The sequence below is a fragment of the Erigeron canadensis genome, chromosome 7 (assembly GCF_010389155.1).
Source record: "Erigeron canadensis isolate Cc75 chromosome 7, C_canadensis_v1, whole genome shotgun sequence".
NCBI classification, from domain to species: Eukaryota; Viridiplantae; Streptophyta; class Magnoliopsida; order Asterales; family Asteraceae; genus Erigeron; species Erigeron canadensis.
In genome coordinates, this window is record NC_057767.1 from 23161530 (window position 1) to 23180580 (window position 19051).

A 19051-nucleotide genomic window follows, 5' to 3' on the forward strand; every position below is an offset into this window, starting at 1 on the left:
AACGGTCGGTTTAAAATTTAAAATAAAAAACACGGAGGAGTAGTTTCGTTATTTGGCATGTTATCCCAATCCAATGCTAACTCTTCCTAGCTCCACACACATAGAATTCTCTCTCTCTCTCTCCCCTCTTGGAAAATCACCAGCACCATAATTATCACCGCCACCACTACCACCACCTTGTTCAAGTCACCACCACGTTCCAATTGAAATGGTACAGCCATCGTTGCCTCAGTCGTCAGCATCATCTACATTAGTCAACATCAATTGATCTTGAAGATATGGATATCAATGGAGGATCTATTTAATACGAACATATTGCTTTTTGTTATGTAAATTCAAAATTTTCCTGATGAATCAAATGTAATTAGATAACATTTGATTAAATCTATTCTAACGTTTGAATTTGTTAAATTTATTAGATTTTTAATTAACTTTGTTGTTTGGTACAAATATTACCTACAAAGTGTTTGATGAAATGTTAAAACCAAATTTTCTTATATATGATTTACAAGTCACATAACATCCTAAGGTCCTTTGCCATCTGTTCAAGATCCCTACGCTCTGCCCCAAACCAAAGTTACATTCGAGTAAGTTAGATGAAAGACTATCAGGGTACATTTTAAATTCTTCCGATTTCGGGTAGACACATCCCCAAAAAATTAAATTACATCGTCAGCTTAAGAAAAAATTAAAAATTAAATTACCTACCATGTATTTTAAAAGGATCAGTTGCTCCACCCTTGGGTAGTGGTATGATTAATTAATTCTCACCATTATTCCTGTATCTCTCTTTTGAGGGGATTAAATATTGTTGTTATTTGTAACATTTGTCCAAAAAGATTAGAGTATCTAATCAACGCAAGAACATTAGGAAAAGCCTGCAACTACAGAATATGCCCTTTTATATTTCTCTTTCACCTTTCTGTTTTTTTCGTTATTGCTATTATTACTGTATTGAAAAGGTTAACAAAGCCTATATATGAAGTTAGCAAAATGTGAATGAAGTTACACAATTATTTAATGTAATTACTCTTTAAACCATAAGAGATATCCTGCCGTATGTATAAGGCACTACATTCCTTTGGACTTTTCAAGCATCATATGTCAAAACCAAGAAATTGTAAGACAAAGTTGAGATGCAGCCGTTTGATTCTTCGAAAATGCTGGAATTGTATATACTCTATTTAAGGATCTTTTTCCTATATGGCGGCTGTTGGAACCAAATACAGAATATTAAACAAAATGATCACAGCGAGCGCTTTAAAAAAAAGTGGACAAAAAAACGTTCTTTCTTGGAAAAATACGTGACAAAGTTGCCGAAGCATTTTAATTTGTTTCTGATATATAAACAAACGCATATGTGATTGTGATTCAACTACAAATATGATGAAATTTTTACAACTCTTTTACTATCTAATCAGTTTTCTTTTGTTCAGGTTTCCGAACGTTACACACTCTAAGCTTAACTGTCTTGCAGTTGACAAATGTGGAAATGTTACCATACCTTACCCTTTTTCAACTGTAGGTGACTGCTGCCGTGACGAGTCTTACCACATTGAATGTGACCCATCAAAGCAAATTCCACGTCTGAAGATTTCTAACTACTTGTTGATTGAGGAGATAACTTTTATAGAAAAAAGTTCTGACTACTTGGTGGTTAACGAAACAGGTTCTCTAGAAGTTCTAGAGATAACATTAGATGGTCATCTAACAGTGGCTGTCCCACCAGTGTATAGTTGCTTTAACAAACACGGAAACATAACTTCTAGCTCAATCCTAACAGTTAATACGATAAAGTATCCTTTCTCAAGCACAAATAACAAGTTGGTCGGAGTAGGTTGCGGCATTAATGCTGGTATGATGCTTCTATATCCGTCTACGAATACAAGTTGCCCGGCATATTGTGATCACTTCCATGACATTAAAAATGGATCATGCCAAGGCTCGGGGTGTTGCACAGCACCCATTCCACAAGGCATGACTTTGGCAGCATTTGCAGTAAGTCTCACTTTAAACCAATCAAAGGGATCAGATTATAGTAACTGTCCTCATGCTTTCATGGTGGAACATTCCGAGTATAACTTCAGCATTGGTGATCTTAGCACTATGAGAAATGACATATCTTTCCCGGTGGTTCTTGAATGGTTTGCGGGCAATACTTCTTGTGAAGAGGCAAAAATGGACAATACAACTTACATGTGCAGAGAGAAAAGTGTATGTCAAGATGTAGATAGGGAAGGCGGTCTTCCTGCGTATCGCTGCCAATGCTATGATGGATATACTGGAAACCCGTATGTAAGTGATGGATGTCAAGGTTCGTTTGACCCCTTATTTTCATACAGTTTAGGTGTTGCAGGTAAAGCAGTAGCAGGAATTTTTTGTGTTGCTATAGTCATGGCTTTGACATATTGTGGAATAAAGAAGAGGAAATTAATCAAGGGTAGAGAGAACTTCTTCAAACAAAATGGTGGAATCATGTTACAAGAAGTTCTATTTTCAAGGAAAGATCAAGTCGACAATAATGCGATAATATTCACCTACGAAGAATTAAAGAAAGCTACCAACAAATTCAACAAGACCAACATTATAGGCCATGGGGGGTATGGTGTTGTTTACAAAGGAATCCTAGCAAACAGGACGACCGTAGCTATCAAAAAGTCTAAAGTAATTGACGAAAGTCAAATCAAGCAGTTCTTGAACGAGGTGATCATTCTATCCAAAATCAACCATCCAAACATCGTAAAACTCCTCGGCTGTTGCTTAGAGACACACGTTCCCTTGCTTGTTTATGAATATATAACCAATAACACCTTATGCCACCACATACATAAGGAAGGAACGATGAACTTTGAAACACGGCTAAAGATAGCTACAGAAACCGCTAAAGCTCTTTATTATATGCACTCAACCACACAAATAATCCATAGAGATGTGAAGCCGTCAAACATACTATTAAATGATGAATTCTCTGCCAAACTATCCGATTTTGGAATTTCAAGGTTTGTCCCTCCTGGTCAAAGCCATCTATCAACTTATGTAAAAGGAACTATAGGTTATGTGGATCCTGAGTACTTTTGTACCAATAAACTGAGCCAGAAGAGTGACGTTTACAGTTTCGGAGTTGTTCTAGTAGAGCTACTTACTGGAACAAAGATTCATTCTTTAGAGATTTCGTTAAACAAATATAGGGGTGCAGCAGCATATCTTACTTCTCTATTGGAACGTAATGCATTGTTTAAAGTTCTTGATAAACAGATGAAGAGCAAAGAGTATGCCGAGGTGGTCAAACGTGTTGCTAAAATAGCAATTAACTGCCTTGATCTTGAAGGGAAGAACAGACCTACAATGAAAGAAGTAAAAAAAGAACTGGAGCACCTAAGATGTGTTTTGTTTCTAATTAAAGCCAAAGGCCACACGTAGTGTGGTTGAAGCTGTAAAAGTTGATATAAATACTGTATTGAATTGATTATATTGTAAATTTGAAAGGACAAAAAACATCTACATCTAATTATTGGGTATGTGTACATATGGTTTTAGAAAGTGTTATCATTTGATTACTAGTTTTTTTTTATATTTCCAAATAGCAAAATTGCATTAATAAACTTGCTTAACTCTGACTTATTCATCGTTCAAAGTTAATTAACTAGATAAAATAACATTTTTGTCCTCCTCTATAGCTACCTTTGGTTTTGAATCTTCTTTGGGCACTTAGTGGCGAAGTGTTAAACTTCAAAAGGGCCAAAACAAGTCACCAACTACTAAAAAGTGCCCGAAAAATTTCATCATTGGATCGAACTAATTGTTTTAATGATATATAGTCAAGAAGTATTTGTAGCTAGTGATATAGGATGGGCCAAATGTTCAAAAAGTCCTATATGCATTAGAATGCGATAAAAGTTAAAAGCGGATTTACATGTTTACATGCATGTTCGTACCTTGATGAATCTATATCTATATCTATATCTATATCTATAGATACATAAAAGTTGTATCAAGGAGTTGAGAATTTTTTCCGATTTTTAGTTTTCATTGATGGTACTTATTAGGGTACTTAATGGGGTTCAAAAAGTCCTATATGCATTAGAATGTGATAAAAGTTAAAAGCGGATTTACATGTTTACATGCATGTTCGTACCTTGATGAATCTATATCTATATCTATATCTATATCTATAGATACATAAAAGTTGTATCAAGGAGTTGAGAATTTTTTCCGATTTTTAGTTTTCATTGATGGTACTTATTAGGGTACTTAATGGGGTTCATTATTTTGATGTAGTATATTTGTGGTTCTATATATCTAATCTAATAACATATAAAGTTGAGAGCTTGATCGTTTTTTGGCACTTCCTTAATGATGTTATTTATGAATTTCATTGATGTTTATACATGTTGGTATCGGTTCTTCATAAAATTAGAATTGTAGATGTGTTGTAGATGTATAGGTGTTAATATACATCATTAAATTGAATTCTGGTGTATTGTTTATGATTATTTCATTATGAATGATAATAAATTAAGTGAGATGAGTTGTGTATTAAAAATAAGGTTTGGGTGTTGAATGTTTTGATAAAACTCTCCTGCCATTGAACCTTAATGGTGACAACGTTTGGTAGAATTTGGAATGTGAAGAGTTGGTACTTAAATGATAATTTCAATAATTATAAATACAACTTCTGAAACTAAAAAGCCATTCACCCTCCTTTCCTATCATGTTTGTCAGGCAAGCAATAATCGTCTCCAAGCACGTGTAAGTATTTTTTTTATAATTAATTTTTAAAAGGTCATTATTAATCTCTAATTCTTTTTCCACAAACTATATCCATATTTTCTATATTTGCTGGAAGAACATTTGTAGGGATTTGTGTTGTTCAGTATTTGGGTTGTAAATTGTAATCCTTAATTGATATCCTAATTTATTTTTTGCACAACAATATTATCCTAATTGTTAATACATGATTGTTATCCTAACTATATATAACTATTTGTAGCGGCAGGAGGGATTTATGTTCTTCAATCTTAAATTGGGTTGTATGTTTTCGCCTAATTTCCTAAATCTGCTTTTTAATTGTAGACCTAACTACTATCCTAATTATATTATTTGAAATTGTATTGTTGTTGTAGGTCTAGGTGTTTAATTAAATTCTTTATATTTTGGTGAATGATAATTGTTTTTGTGCCTGGAGATGGCAGCCCATTTGTTGGTTCACTTTTTGATGTGCTTGGAGAAGTTCATAAAATGCAAGAAATAAGTTTGTGTTTTCTTCATGTTTATATATATATATATATATATATATTTTAGAACGACTATATTTTTATATCTTAAAAGGGTATTTTTGTATTGTTAATGTGTGTATTTATGTTATGAATTAGTAGTATCAATAACATTATATTCTGAGTAATCAACTAATGATGGAGTTGTAATGTTTTAGGCATGTTGTGATTAGGTTTTTCTTTATTTGTTAGTTTTAATGTCCGAACAGCTATTTCTCTTAAAGCTTCTAATATAAAGTTTTTCGTGTTTGAATCCAGCGACTTCTTTGTTGAAGTTCTAAATCTTCTTATAGTTTGATATAGGCCAAAATGATCACACCGCTGGGTACGACCTTAATATTTCTACTGAACAAGTTAAAAGTTATGTTCCTGATATCATATCACAGTTTTCAATAGGCTTATCATGTCAAATACAAAGTTCACTTTGGTTAGTTTAATAAATACCTGGTTTGAATATTGTTAATATAGGTGACCCTAGGCGATGTCCTGAACTAATCGAAGTTCTCAGGGACCCAACGGTGCTGATACATGAGGTAAACACTTGAACTTTCAACTTCATACGTTTTGAAGGTTATTGAAATTTTCAATAATTACAATGAGTTATACTAAAACAAACAGTAGGAAGTAGCACTTGGGGCATTCTTATGCTATTTAAAGTTGTGTAATTCGACAATTAGTTATTTTCGTGCTTGGAGGTTTAGGATAATTTAACAAGTTAAGGCATAAATTAACAAAAAAAAATGACATTCTGGTGAAAAATGGAATTAGTCTTTGTGATATGCAAGTAAAATCTCTCAGAGAGGGGTAATAACTAACTCCCTAAATAATGCATTAAAATTGGGTTTTCATGTATTATACGAGTACCACTTTTGAGGACACTTTGATGGATAAAGCCACCGCAAGAAACCCCAACACAGTAGAAGAAGCCGTTGAAGTTAGGAATGTTTTAGAAGTATATCGATTGTCTGCAATCATTCAAGTCTTTAGTCAGGTTAGCCTACAATATGTGTTCCTTGAACTCTTTACTCTGTTTGATTTATTTGGAATTTCCATGTTTAGTGTTTTCGTTCTTAGCAGTGTGGATATCGGTGACTACAATGAACCCATTAAAGAGAAACAGACACCATTGGGCACGCTTGATGAGCTTTTGAACATTGCCTGGGATCCTAAGAAAAATTATGTATGTTTTATTCTCTGTAATGTGTTTTAAGCATTATGCACTTTGGTTGTCGTGCGTTTGTGTGTTTAAAACTATACCGTCCGTTTTCTTCCAAGACATGGTCGAGATAACCGAAGTTCTTACAAAATGCAATAGGTCTGTTTTCGGCTGCACAAGTGGCAAATGTGTGAAGGGTGTAAAGCTAGAGGGGTGGGAAGTTTTGGTGTGATGGCTGCCAGTCTATCGTCCTGTTCCGAAGGGCTAGGTATGGATTTGAGTTATGTGTAGATGTTGCCTGTCTTGTAAGTATATATGTGGCTGCATATTTGCACATGTTTGTGGAGTTGACTGATTGAGGTAATGTAAGGCCTTTTATGCTGATGTGATGCTCAAACGGTGACAGGTATAAGCTTCATTTCTTTGTGACCAACGAATTTAGTCAAAGGTATCGCCAAGTTATTGTGGGATGAGCACCAAAAGGTAGGTACATTATTATGCAGTAACGTTGTGTCCTATGCTCTCCTTTGTACGACATAACGTGGTGTCCTATTCTTGCCTTTGTAGGACGAGTCGAGGTCACTTCTGCACCTTATTGGCCGGATGTTACTTCGTTCTATTTGATCTTTGATACCGCTTAAAGATGCACGTTTGGTTATGTTTTAGTATTTGTTAAGTTGAAAACTAAGAAAAAAAATAGGTTGGTTCAAAAATGCTTAAAAACGTAGGTAGATAAGCACTTGAATGGAGTGTTGTAATCGTTAAGCCAATCTAAGAGGACATTGACAATCTTCCCAATGGCTAGAGAATGATTTTATATCTTTACCTATCCCCTGTGATCATATTTGCGTTTACTTTGTTATCTGATAGGTGTGTGTCGATGTTAAAGTTACATGGAAGAACAATCTTTCAAGCGGAACTGTGGAGGTCTTTTGTTATGGCATAGGGTGTACGTCGATCTTAAAAAGAAAGACAGGATCTTTAAATTGACTGTTGTGGCACTAGCACAGTATTGCACACCTACCTGCAGAATTCATACAGGGGATAACTTAGCATTCCATAGAGTTACTAAGTTAGAAGCTTTTGGGAACCAGAGTGGGACGATGCTTGGAATTTTTGTGCCTAAATATCGTGAAGGGCCTGAAGAACATGAGGTGCATGTTTGTGTGAATCTTTAAAATTTTTAGTAAATAAGAAAATACAAATACGTGCCACATGTGCTTTTAGAAAATGTTTATTAATTACACGAAGTCAAAATATTACTGAATTACATTTCACGAGCTACTCACATTCATTTAGCCCACATAGTGATTGTCATAGTCGTTTTCATTGCACCATTATCTACTTCGAACTCTAAAATTGTAGAAGAATATTGTCCTCAACATACCAAGATTACATGTTCAAATACATCACGGCAACTAAAAAAAAGAATGATATTTTTAAAGCCGTATATGTACATTACTTCTCGTCATGCATCATAGATGTTTTTACCTAGCCGTGCATCGCACGGGGATGCACTCTATTATAAAAGTAAATGCTTATAGACACCATGTTAAAAAAAACGAAACCAAAGACAAACGTGTAACATTAAAAAAAAGCAGTGCATCGCACGAGGCTTCACTCTAGTTTATATGTAGTGTTTTATTGTGGGAAAATTTGGTAGAAATTTGGGTAGGTATCGACGCATTAATTATGAATGCATTAAAACTCCTATACTATCTTTTGAAGAGAAAAAAAAAAAGAAAAAAATTACGATTGATAATGATATGTATTTTGTAACCTTAACTTTGGACATGCTGTGTTTAAAAAAAAAATTAATCTCACCTGCCCCCTTTTAACCCATCCGTAATTGACCCGTTACCCAACCAACCCATTTCACCACCTATATCAGGTGTGGTTACTATAGAGAAAGTTGTTAGCTTTATAATTATGATAGTGCATATTTTGTTCTAATACATACCAGGTATCCAATAGGAGAAAAATCTTTGATTTTGGTATCCGTAAGAGCTCATCTATGTGAACCTCTACTTGGTGCTACTACTGCAAGATTTTTACCTCCACCAAAAGTATTAAAATCTGAACTTAAGGCTCCCATGGCTAAAGCCCGTTGGGTTGTTCCACCTCCTTGATTCCGCTGGCCTTATGTTATGAACACCAAAAGTTAGCAAACACTATTGTAGTAACACAGATTAAAACATTGTTTATATAGGACCAATACCTCATAATGGCCCTGCTTCAAACATTATTGTAAATTTTCTTTGGAATTTGTTCCTGTGAATCTCAATATGTGAAGAAAACATAAAAAAGATCCATGTTATGATCAAAGTACCAATAAAAAGTAGATGATGGATAATCACATGTAACAAGGACACACACTATTGTATTTGTAGGTTCCCAAGAGATATCTGTTGTAAATAAGTGAGATTCATTTCCGTCTCTAACATTCTATAGTGGCACATATGGGGAAATCTGTCTGTAAGAAGGACAATCCGTTAATATATTTTTGGAATTAAGTTCATGCGAAATGAGATGCAACAGTAATCATTTCATGCGAATAGGCTAATAGCACTTTTGATCCGTTAACTTCTGCATTGGTCGCCTCGGTTATGCTTGATCTCTAATGCTGAAAGTTATAAGTTACACTTTTTTGCTTAAAATACAAATGGGCTAAACATGTTTAAATTTCGCCCAAAGTGAAATACAACTTATATAGACAATATTTCACATACTAATTATGTTATAAAAAATTAAATAGTCTGAACTAGAAGTTTTACAAATAGCCCAATCCAACTCAACCATGTTGACCCTACAAACTCAGAAATCCGACTCATGACCCAACCCACCTACTCTTCCTTTTGACACTTTAAAAAATATAATATAATGATCTAAACAAGTGGCCAAGATCAAGAGGGGCTTCTTTCACTTTTTGGTCAACTGAATGACCAACTCAACCACCCATTTCAATCGAGCGGTAACTGCTGTTGCGGTATGGTCCAGAATTGAAACTGGCTAACATAGGGCAAGGGTCCTAGGCAAGTATAAAGCAAAGAATCCTTTGACTACCCCGTATAGGGTTCCAAAGATATTCACCAATGTAGAGCTGAAGAAAGCTACCAACAACTTCAATGAAACCAACATTATAGGCTAGGGAGGTTATGGTGTTGTTTACAAAGGAATTTTAGCAAACAAGACTACCGTAGCCATCAATAAGTCTAAAGTCATTGACCAGAGTCAAATAAATTAGTTCCAGAATGAGGTGATCACAGTATCAAGAATTAATCATCCAAACATCGTAAAACTCCTTAAATGTTGCTTAGAGACACACGTTCCGTTGCTTGTTTATGAATATGTAACCAATAACACCTTATGCCACCACATACACAAGGAAGCAACGATGACCTTTGAAACACGTGGCTAAAGATAGCAACGAAAACTGCTAAAGCTCTTTCTTATATGCACTCAACCACACAGATAATCTATAGAGATGTCAAGCCTTCAAACGTATTATTAAAAGCTGAATTCTCTGTCAAACTTTCGTATTGGAGTTTCAAAATGTGTCCCTCCTTGTCATACCCATCTATAAACATATGGGAAAGGTACTATAGATTATGAGGATCCTGAGTACTTTTGTACTGGCAAATTAAATGAGAAGAGTGATGTTTATAGTTTTGGAGTTGATCTTATAGAACTACTTACTGAAACAAAGATTCATTCTTTAGAGATTTCTTTAAACATATATAGGGGTGCAGCAGCATATCTTTCTTCGCTATAAGAACACAATGTATTGTTTAAATTTCTTGATAACCAACTAAAGACGGTGGACTATGCTGAGCTAGTGAAAGATGTTGTTATATTAGCGATTACCTTGATCTTAAAGGGACTACAGACCTACAATGAAAGAAGTAAAAGCGGAACTAGAGCAACTAAGATGTCGTTTGTCATCATGTATTTGTGATTTTGACCGGTTGACTAATTGTACAATTTAAACTTACGATTTTTTGTTAGTAATATATTTGAGGTTATTTTGTGGTTTAGTTATGTGCAATGTGCAAGTCGAGATCAATTGACCATTTGGTCATACGTTGCTAGTCGGTATTTAAATGAACTAGAAATATGAAACGGGCTATCCATGGATCTGACCTGTGACCCATGACCCACCCAATTTACCCAACCCTATTCACCCTTCCTCTCATCCATTCATTCATTACTCTATCTGTAACAATCGTGACTTTTGACTATTTGACTATGTGTACATTTTGACTAAGCATTAGTAATCAATAAATGTTCTAGTGCAATTTAAAGTTCAATTGGGTGCAATGTGTTCATATGGGTCAATTTATTATTCAAGTTGAAAATTATGTGCTAGTCGAGATAATTAATAGGTGCTAATCGATTTCTTTTTACTTAAATGACATTCAAGCTAACTAGTAAAATGTAAATGGATCCTACCCATGGGTTGTGCCCAAACCATGACCCACCTAAGTTAACCCAACCCTATCCTTTTCTCCCCCACCCATTTCTCCATCTCCTTCTCTCTCTTATTTACTTACAAACACACACACTCAAGCTCCCAATCTCTCTCTAGTTTATTTCACAAATTTAATGGGGTTCAAGTAGAATCATAACAAAATCATCATCCTCATCATCATTCTAGCATCATATCAAAAATTCAAGCTTTCAAGTGCAAGAAAAAGCTCCATTTAGGTCAAATTCGGGTTCGGTTGCTTATGGAAGTTTTGGTAAGTGATTTCTAGCCCAAATTCCTTATTTCAAGTTGTTAAGCATGTCTCTTAATTAAATCTAAGTGTCCTTGGTCGAATTCGGGTCAAAATCAATTTGGGTTCAAAGCTAGGGTTTCATCAGGGTTTGTGATGGTCAAGAACTATTTTGAGCAAAGATAGGTGTTAATAAGTGTGTTTTTGATGTGGGTTTTGTCTATTTATGTTCAAAAATCGATTTAAAAGTATCCTTAATCAACAAGAAGTCAAAAATCAAAATGTGGGTGTTCTTGGGTTGTTTATGGATGAATTTAAGCAAAGATTCGTGTTAATGGATCAAGTTTTGAAATGGATTGTGTTGGTTGAAGTTAAAACATGTTATGTATGTCAAAATTTAGTTATGAACTGCTAATTAGAGCCTTGTGTCAAGATTTTGAGTTGAAATGGGTTTTGGATCGATCTTGGAGGAACCTGCAGGCCATAACGCTCGTTAGGGATCTTAATGGCCGTTAGTCATTTGCCCCCCGTAACGGCTGCCCCTGTAATGGCCGTTAGTCTTGTTAATGGCCATTAGTATCTGAAGGGCGTGTAATGGCCGTTAGTACCTGAAGGGTGTGATGGCCGTTACTTTTGGTAACTCCTGTTAAGAACTGATTTTTATAACACTTTGAAAGGTTTATAACTTTTGATCCATAAGTCCAATCGAGCCATATGACCTATCGTTAGAATCGTATGAGAGTCTAGTTTCTTGTGGGTAGGCCCAACCACCACACTACACGTATAGACGATAGGGCTCAGCCAAAGCAATAATTTGGGTCGAATCTTACTTCATTTTTAAAAATGTCGAGCCAAAGTGTTTTGTTCTTACTCGGGAAGATTATTGTAGTGTCTGTCGGTTAGCGACTTGACTTGAACCACTAGACCAACTTGTCCTAGGGATTAGGGATGATGTTATACATTGATAGGTCGGGAACGTTTGGTGAAAAATTGACGTTGTAGCTCATTCTAACTTTAACATTTGCAAGGAAAAGGTGAGTTTTCGTAGCTTCCCTTACTCTTTTAAGAGTCGGGCTGAAAAGTGTACTTCGTGCATGATGACAATTTGTAAATTACATGTTGTGTGAAGGTTTTGATGACGTGCAATTATGTGTTTTTGTTGTATGGTTACTTGTTTACGTATGATGAGTTTGTTTAGGATAGTTGGGTATATATGGAGGATGATAATGCCTTTGAAAGGTTGGAGATGTGGTGGGAAGGCTGCGGGTGACCCTATATATAAACATCAAAGGCCTTTCAAAAGTAGTATCATACGAAGTATATACACACGACGTTTGGTTATGGGTGGACAATGATGGTCATGGATGATCAATTTATGTGCAATAAGTACTAGTAAGGGTCTTGATGACAATACAAACGGGCACTTTTAGTGCTTGATGACATTATACGGGTACGATACGTACTTGATGACAATTATGGATGACATGAGAACAATTGAGGGACATTGTGTGCAAGTGTGAGATCATTGGTCATGTTAGATACTTAATTGATGTCTAAATTCTTGTTCTTTATGTTTGTGTATGTGATGGATGGCATTGGTCCGTGTTCTTGTTCCTTCTTTCCTACGAACTCACCAACCTAGTGTTGACATTGTTTAGTACACTTTTCAGGTAACCAAGATAACCCAAGAGCTTGATTGCATTGCTAGAAGTTGGACTATGACCATGGATCCATGATTCATTTCCCATTGATGGGACTCGCTTAGGATCATGAGCCATCTTTTGATATCATTCTTGTAAAACTCTTGATGGTTGTATGCTCCTTGTGCTTTTGTAACTTGTAAACTAAATGTTGGGTTCACGGAATCCTTTTATTTTCATATAGTCTCGTTCTACGATAATTCCATCTTGTGTCATGCTTTTCGGTGCATTTCGAGCCTAGCTCGGGGTGTTACACTATCTCTTTCTCTCTCTATTTCTTGCAAGAACCCACACAAATACACTCATATCTCTCTCCCTCTCTAGAATACTTGCACCAAAACATTGTTATTAGTGAAATTGTTAGTAGATTCAAAGGTTATTATCATTATCATTATCATCATCCTCTAGCAAAGAATTTGGGTTATCAAAGTGCAAGAAACTCCTCCATTTGACTCAAATTTGGGTTTGACATCTTGGAGAAAGACTTGGTAAGTAATTTCTAACTTAAAAGCATCATTTTATGTTGTTAATCTTGTTTCAAGGTCACTTTAAAAGAGTTCTTGGACAATTTTGTTTCAAATTGAGTTTTTGGTCAAATTAAGGTTTCATGGAGATGTGGGTTGATGTTATAGATCGAGTTTGTGATGTGGGTTATGTTCATTTATGCTTAACAATGAATTTGGAAGTGTCTCCTAGTAGATTTTGAGGTCAAATTGAGGTTTTGGTGAATTTTGGGTCATGTTTGGCTTCATGTGTGCTGCTGGTCGACTAGATGCAGAAATGGCATAAGAGACACCAGTATTGGTGTAATATATGTTGAAAATACAACATCAAGAAGGAGTTAATAGTTGGGCTGTACCTTCCTTAGGTGTAAAATGTGATGCTGTACCTGGTCGTTTAAATCAAATCTCTATTTTGGTACAACGAGAAGGAGTTTACTATGGTCAGTGCAGTGAGATTTGTGGAACTAATCATGCCTTTATGCGTGCGCCCGGAAAGATAGGCCGACTGCTGAGCCCACTCTGGCTCAGCCGCACCACCCAGGGTGCGAGCCTCCCGAGAAGCAAGCTATTACAGCGAGCGGCTGGAGCAGTATGGAGCCGAGGAGCAAGGCAGTAGATAAGATAGAAGAAGGGGGTCAGGCTCCCGGTGGAGCAGAGGATACGGTTAGGATAACGAACTTGAAACGCGGAGCCCGAGCGTCCGGCGAGCGAGTGGTTAGTGGCAAATAGCGCCCTAGTTGATGGCATTCCTCTCTGCGGCTGGCACTCGAGGAACCACGAGGCACTCCATACAGAGCAAACAAGTCTTAGGGATGAGACGCCCGCGCAAGGACCTCAATTCTCATTAGGAGGTCGAACCAAGGACCTATGGAAGTCGGGGCTAGCCCGTCCCCATGGGCAACGCAACAGTGTCCTGAGGGAGGAGTTTAGAGGCCTTATAGTAGCACGGACTTATTTTTCTTTCTAGGTCATGCGAAAGGGGCCAGTCCAAGATCGTACTGTTCCTCTACAAAGACAACAGACGCTCTCAACGGCTAGGTGCCACTCTCTTTCTGAGTTATTCCAGCTTCTTCATGATTTCGTGCCCCGGTGAACAAACAAAACAAAAAAGAGGGCCATCTCAGCGGAAGGAGAAGGACCTGCAACGGCAGAGACTACCGACCCTATTCTTGTTCCTAGCCGTCTTTTACGAATCCGGAAAGCCTCCTCAAAGGGATCCTCAAAATAGAATAGAGAAGGGCGGGCAGGGCTTCCGCAAGAGCCTCCCCCCTCTTCCCGGTCAAGATAGATGGGAAGGAGGCCTATCAAGGCCATAACCAGTCTCTTTATTTATGTACGTACACCTTTGTTTCAGGGTGGGGCCGCCCTTCCTCCTGCTAATCCGGCCATTTCTGAACCTGTCTTTCTTATCCCATTCAATGGAGGACTTTTAAATTATTGCGATTCCCAGCCCCCTTAGCTTATTATTTTATATATATCTATCTATATTATTTTATAAGGTTCCAAACCTCAGCTCGGCTAAAAAGGCTCAATGATCTCTTTCTTCGCTTCAATAGGCCGGTACGGCGCTCCGCGTGGTTATATTCATACATGTTCCGACTTGCCGGTCATTATGGATCTAGTGGCATGGCGGGGCAAAAGAAAAGGGGGGGGGGGGAAGCAACTACGAAGCTTCGTAGACTCGACAAGTCGCTCCGCTTATAGAATAGAATGAAGCAAGCTAGCGACTCTCCTAGTAGCGAAGGAAAGGGGCAGAGAAGGGGTTGGATTTCACCTATGATCAGATCAATGATCAGATCAGTGGGCAACCATAGTTTACTTTTTTCGTAGTGTTGTTAACGTTGTTGAAAGCTCATTACTTATTTAAGCAGGCCTCGCTTTTCGGAGCTGCTCCCAGCTCACACTATGGTGGAGGAGGTGCCGTGAAGATCTAGGAGTGTGAGCAGTATGAGCTGAAAGGCTCCCATACTGTTTGGAGGGCAGGGGGCATAGATGCCAAACAAACCTGACCCCTATCTATCGTCGTAGAAGTTGTTCCTAGGAAAGATTATGGTTCTCGGGTATCCAATCAATTAATCCCCCAAATCGGGGAAGCTTAAGCGGAAATGAAAGGGTAGGGTGAGGGAAAAGAAAAGGGGGGAAGCAACTCAATTTAAGGCTTCGCTCCCAGATCGCTTCGTGAGCTCATTTAGTAGACAGCGAGTGTGCGCCCCTTTAGAGAAGAGATAGGGGCGAGTACTACACGAGCTCGTAAGTAAAGTACGGAACAAGCCTTGTCTACGAAGCAGAGAGACCTCGTCTTGCTTGCTTCTGGCGAAGCTTCTAGCACTGGATAATAGGCATGGCAGGAATACGACTTTTTAGGTCGACCACTACACTACATAGAAGCGATAGCGAAGCCAAGCCGTATAAAGGCGAGCAGCCCTTATAGCAATAGCAAACGGCCTACTTATAGCCCTTCCCAATTTCCAGTAGTAAACTTCCCAAGTTTAAGCAGGATAACCCCCTCTCTATTCTTCTGTTCATGTATGTGGGTTGCCTGCCCCTTCCCGAATAGACGAACAGGAACAAGCTGAAGAAGCGAGAGATATTTGAGATTCCGTAAGTAACTTAGTAAGTGCTTTCTAAGGGAAAAAGAAAATGAAATACGAACAACCGCGCTGGTCGTTTCTCGGAATCATTTTCAGAAATAAGAAAAAATTCAAAAAAGAGTAAGAACTACTCTACTTTCTTTATTTATCCTTATAGTCTTAGTAGTCTTATTGTATTTTCTTGGAGTCCGGTGCGGACAATTGGAGTTCGTTCATGCCTTATTCTTGAAGGTTACTCTTTCTTTGGGGGTTCGATCTCTCTCTGTACTCCTACTTAAAGTAGGGTGTTCTGGTTTTATTATTTCGGCTATTGGTTTTGCTGTGAGGGCGATCCTCGCTACCGAAGCCACGCCCTATGTAAGTATGGTTTTACCAGCTGAGGAAAGGGCTTCCTCGCCTCTACCCCCCTATTCCCAGCCCTGGGAGTACAGGCTCATCTTGGATTGAAGAGACTTATAGGGGCGGAGCTGAAGCTTCCTCTTCGGCACCACTCCAGCAGCAAGGAGCTTCATCTCATACCAATCCTAATGGTTCACCATCCTTGTCCGAACAATTTCCTATTCTTAAGATGCCATCTCCTAAGCTAAGAGAGATGCAAGAACTGCTTTCACATTTCAGATACGAAAATGAGGCATCATCTTCTGCGCGCGAAATGGCGGGTCCTTCAAATGCCACCTTTCCATCAAGCTCCGAGCTTACGCTCGAACAGGCAGTACTTTATGAAAGAGAAACCATAAGAACTACTCTTATTAATGGTATCTCTAGATATCTAGATCTCTTTAAGAAAGATATCATCCAAGAATATCCAGAGGCTGCCATAGAGATAGGCACTCTTACCTTTTTTTAAAATTTGCGGAAATCCCTTGTAAGCGACTACGGCTTCGAGAACCCATCTCCTTCTTCCCTTACTAGCTTGAAGGCCTTTCATAGTGTTATAAACAAGCCCCCTTATTTTAAAAATAATATCATTTACGATAATTTAAGGGGGGTCATTCTGAGAGAGAAAAGAGAACCTCCTATTAATGATCCGAAGTTGGACTAATTTGGAAACATTGGGCAATTTACTTTATACCTACTATTCCGTCTGGTTTTTGGTTCCTAGTCTGATTTTATTAGTAGCCATGATTGGGGCTATAGTACTGACTATGCATAGGACTACTAAGGTGAAAAGACAGGATGTATTCCGACGAAATGCTATTGATTCTAGGAGGACTATAATGAGGGGGATGACAGATCTACTCACGATCAACTAAAAGGAGAAGTCGCGCCGAAAGGAGCATATTGGTTCAAATCCAATTCGTGAGAAGAGTCCAAGCGAGAGACTATAACAGTCAAAAGGCCTTCGGCTAAAATACAAATAGTCATAGAGCTCGTTGTTTCACTCATAAAAGATGATGGATAAGCAGTCGTCTCTTACTATATTCCTTCCTAAGTAAGGAATGGCGGGACGGATTAAAGCAAGAATCCCTCAACGCCTTCGGTTAACTATATCTGCTCTAGGAAATAGGGTTGATTTGTGACAACTTTCGTCACCGTCTTTCTAAGTGGTATGGTAGGCTAGCTAGTTGACGGGCTTTTAACTGCGGTCTGGTTTCAAAGACCGGACACCTATAAGTATACTACTGGATTGAAGGCCTTTTGATGACGTTGGGATGATGACAAGTCTCTGCCTGCAGACTAACACTCTGGAGACTGCGGGTACCTACGGTGCAACCCCGCTTAGGTCGGAAGCCATCCCAGCCCGGGCGAATTGGGTCTTTGCATTAACTAAAAAAGGATAAAAAGCGCATCAGGTATAGGAAGGACTTCTTACAGGAGCACAGGAGAACAACCTATATCAAGGATGGTAGCTGACTAGCACTAACAAGAGGGCACTGATGGGATGAGTTCCTTGATTTACTAGTCAAGAGATTCTTTGGGGAGCTTATTACAGATATATTTCATGAAATAGAAGATGAAAAGAAACCTACAGAGGTTACTAACCCGGCATTAGAAAAGACGATATCCACAATGTTTCCTTCATTTTTGGATAAATATCCCGATCTGATCGATGGGCGCATCAAATACCAAGATGATCTACCTGATAATGACTGATAACTATAGCAATAACTATAAAAAAAGTACTCTCCTATTAAATTAGAAAGGGATTCTTCTTAAATAGATAGAAAAGGCCTTCTACTTACAGGCAAATAAGTCCCTACTAGTGGGATAGCCACGTACTCAGAAAAGAGTCTGCACTACTAGGGCGAGGATACCTATTGTCTAATGAGTACGCCCGGGCCTCCCTTTAAAGATAAAGACAGAAGCGCCTCCAATTGCTCACCAAGAAGAAGTTTGAGCGCGAGAGCAAAGAAATCGGGGTCATTTACGCTGTTGTGACAAGAGAAGTCGACCAAAGGGGTGCTGATCAGTCCATAAAAGTCCCTAACGTGAGTGCTCTAGAATTTGCTAAAAGATTTATGGCCTATTCTATAAGGTTACACTTTACTTTAGTCCTGTGTCCCTTCGGGTTCTTCGTACTCTCTCTTCTCTTCTGGAGTTTCCACTTTCCTGTTTTCGGAACTGCGAGTCAATTTGCTGTGTTCGTACAGGTTACGCGGTGGATCTTCTCTTATAAGGTCTACTCACGTCAAGGTCTTCCGGCATCTAAACGTTGGAAGCGCCATTATCTCTTAATGTTTTCGCTGACTGGCATACTTCCTTTACCATTGAAGTTTTGGTTAGCATTTCCAGATTTGGGAGTGTTGACTGCAGAGCAGTATGGAATGGTAAGGGCGTTTATCATGGAGCGTGTACGTCCATCAAACTTCAATGAAGTTGAAATTGATCGGATTCGTACTTTCTATGGTGACGATGCAGATTGCATGTTTTAAAGATTTTTGAAAGAAAGATGGATGGAGTATCATCTCTGATATCTGCATTGGTATGCTACTGCATGGTTGGACTACTAGAGCAACGGCACTACTGCAAGCTTAAGAATAGAGTCGTGTGAGTGCATGGTTGGTCCTGAACCAGAGATGAGGTAAGGATATGTATACCTGGGTTAAACTTTTTGGGTTTATGAGTTGTTTTTTTCCTTTTTTTGGACAAGCGCCGGAAGAGGCTTTCATTTA

At 38.0% G+C, this 19051-nt stretch overlaps 1 protein-coding gene across 1 annotated transcript; it reads left to right on the top strand.

The window, feature by feature from the left end:
• Positions 1–1383: 1383 nt before the first annotated feature.
• LOC122609111 (wall-associated receptor kinase 3-like) lies at positions 1384–3420 on the top strand. Its single transcript, XM_043782171.1, has one exon. The coding sequence runs from the start codon at positions 1384–1386 to the stop codon at positions 3418–3420; it is 2037 nt and encodes a 678-aa protein (XP_043638106.1).
• The last annotated feature ends 15631 nt before the right edge of the window (positions 3421–19051 follow it).

Excerpts from the sequence above, each read along its gene's own strand:
- LOC122609111 (XM_043782171.1), top strand. The coding sequence starts at position 1,384 with ATGATGAAATTTTTACAACTCTTTTACTATCTAATCAGTTTTCTTTTG.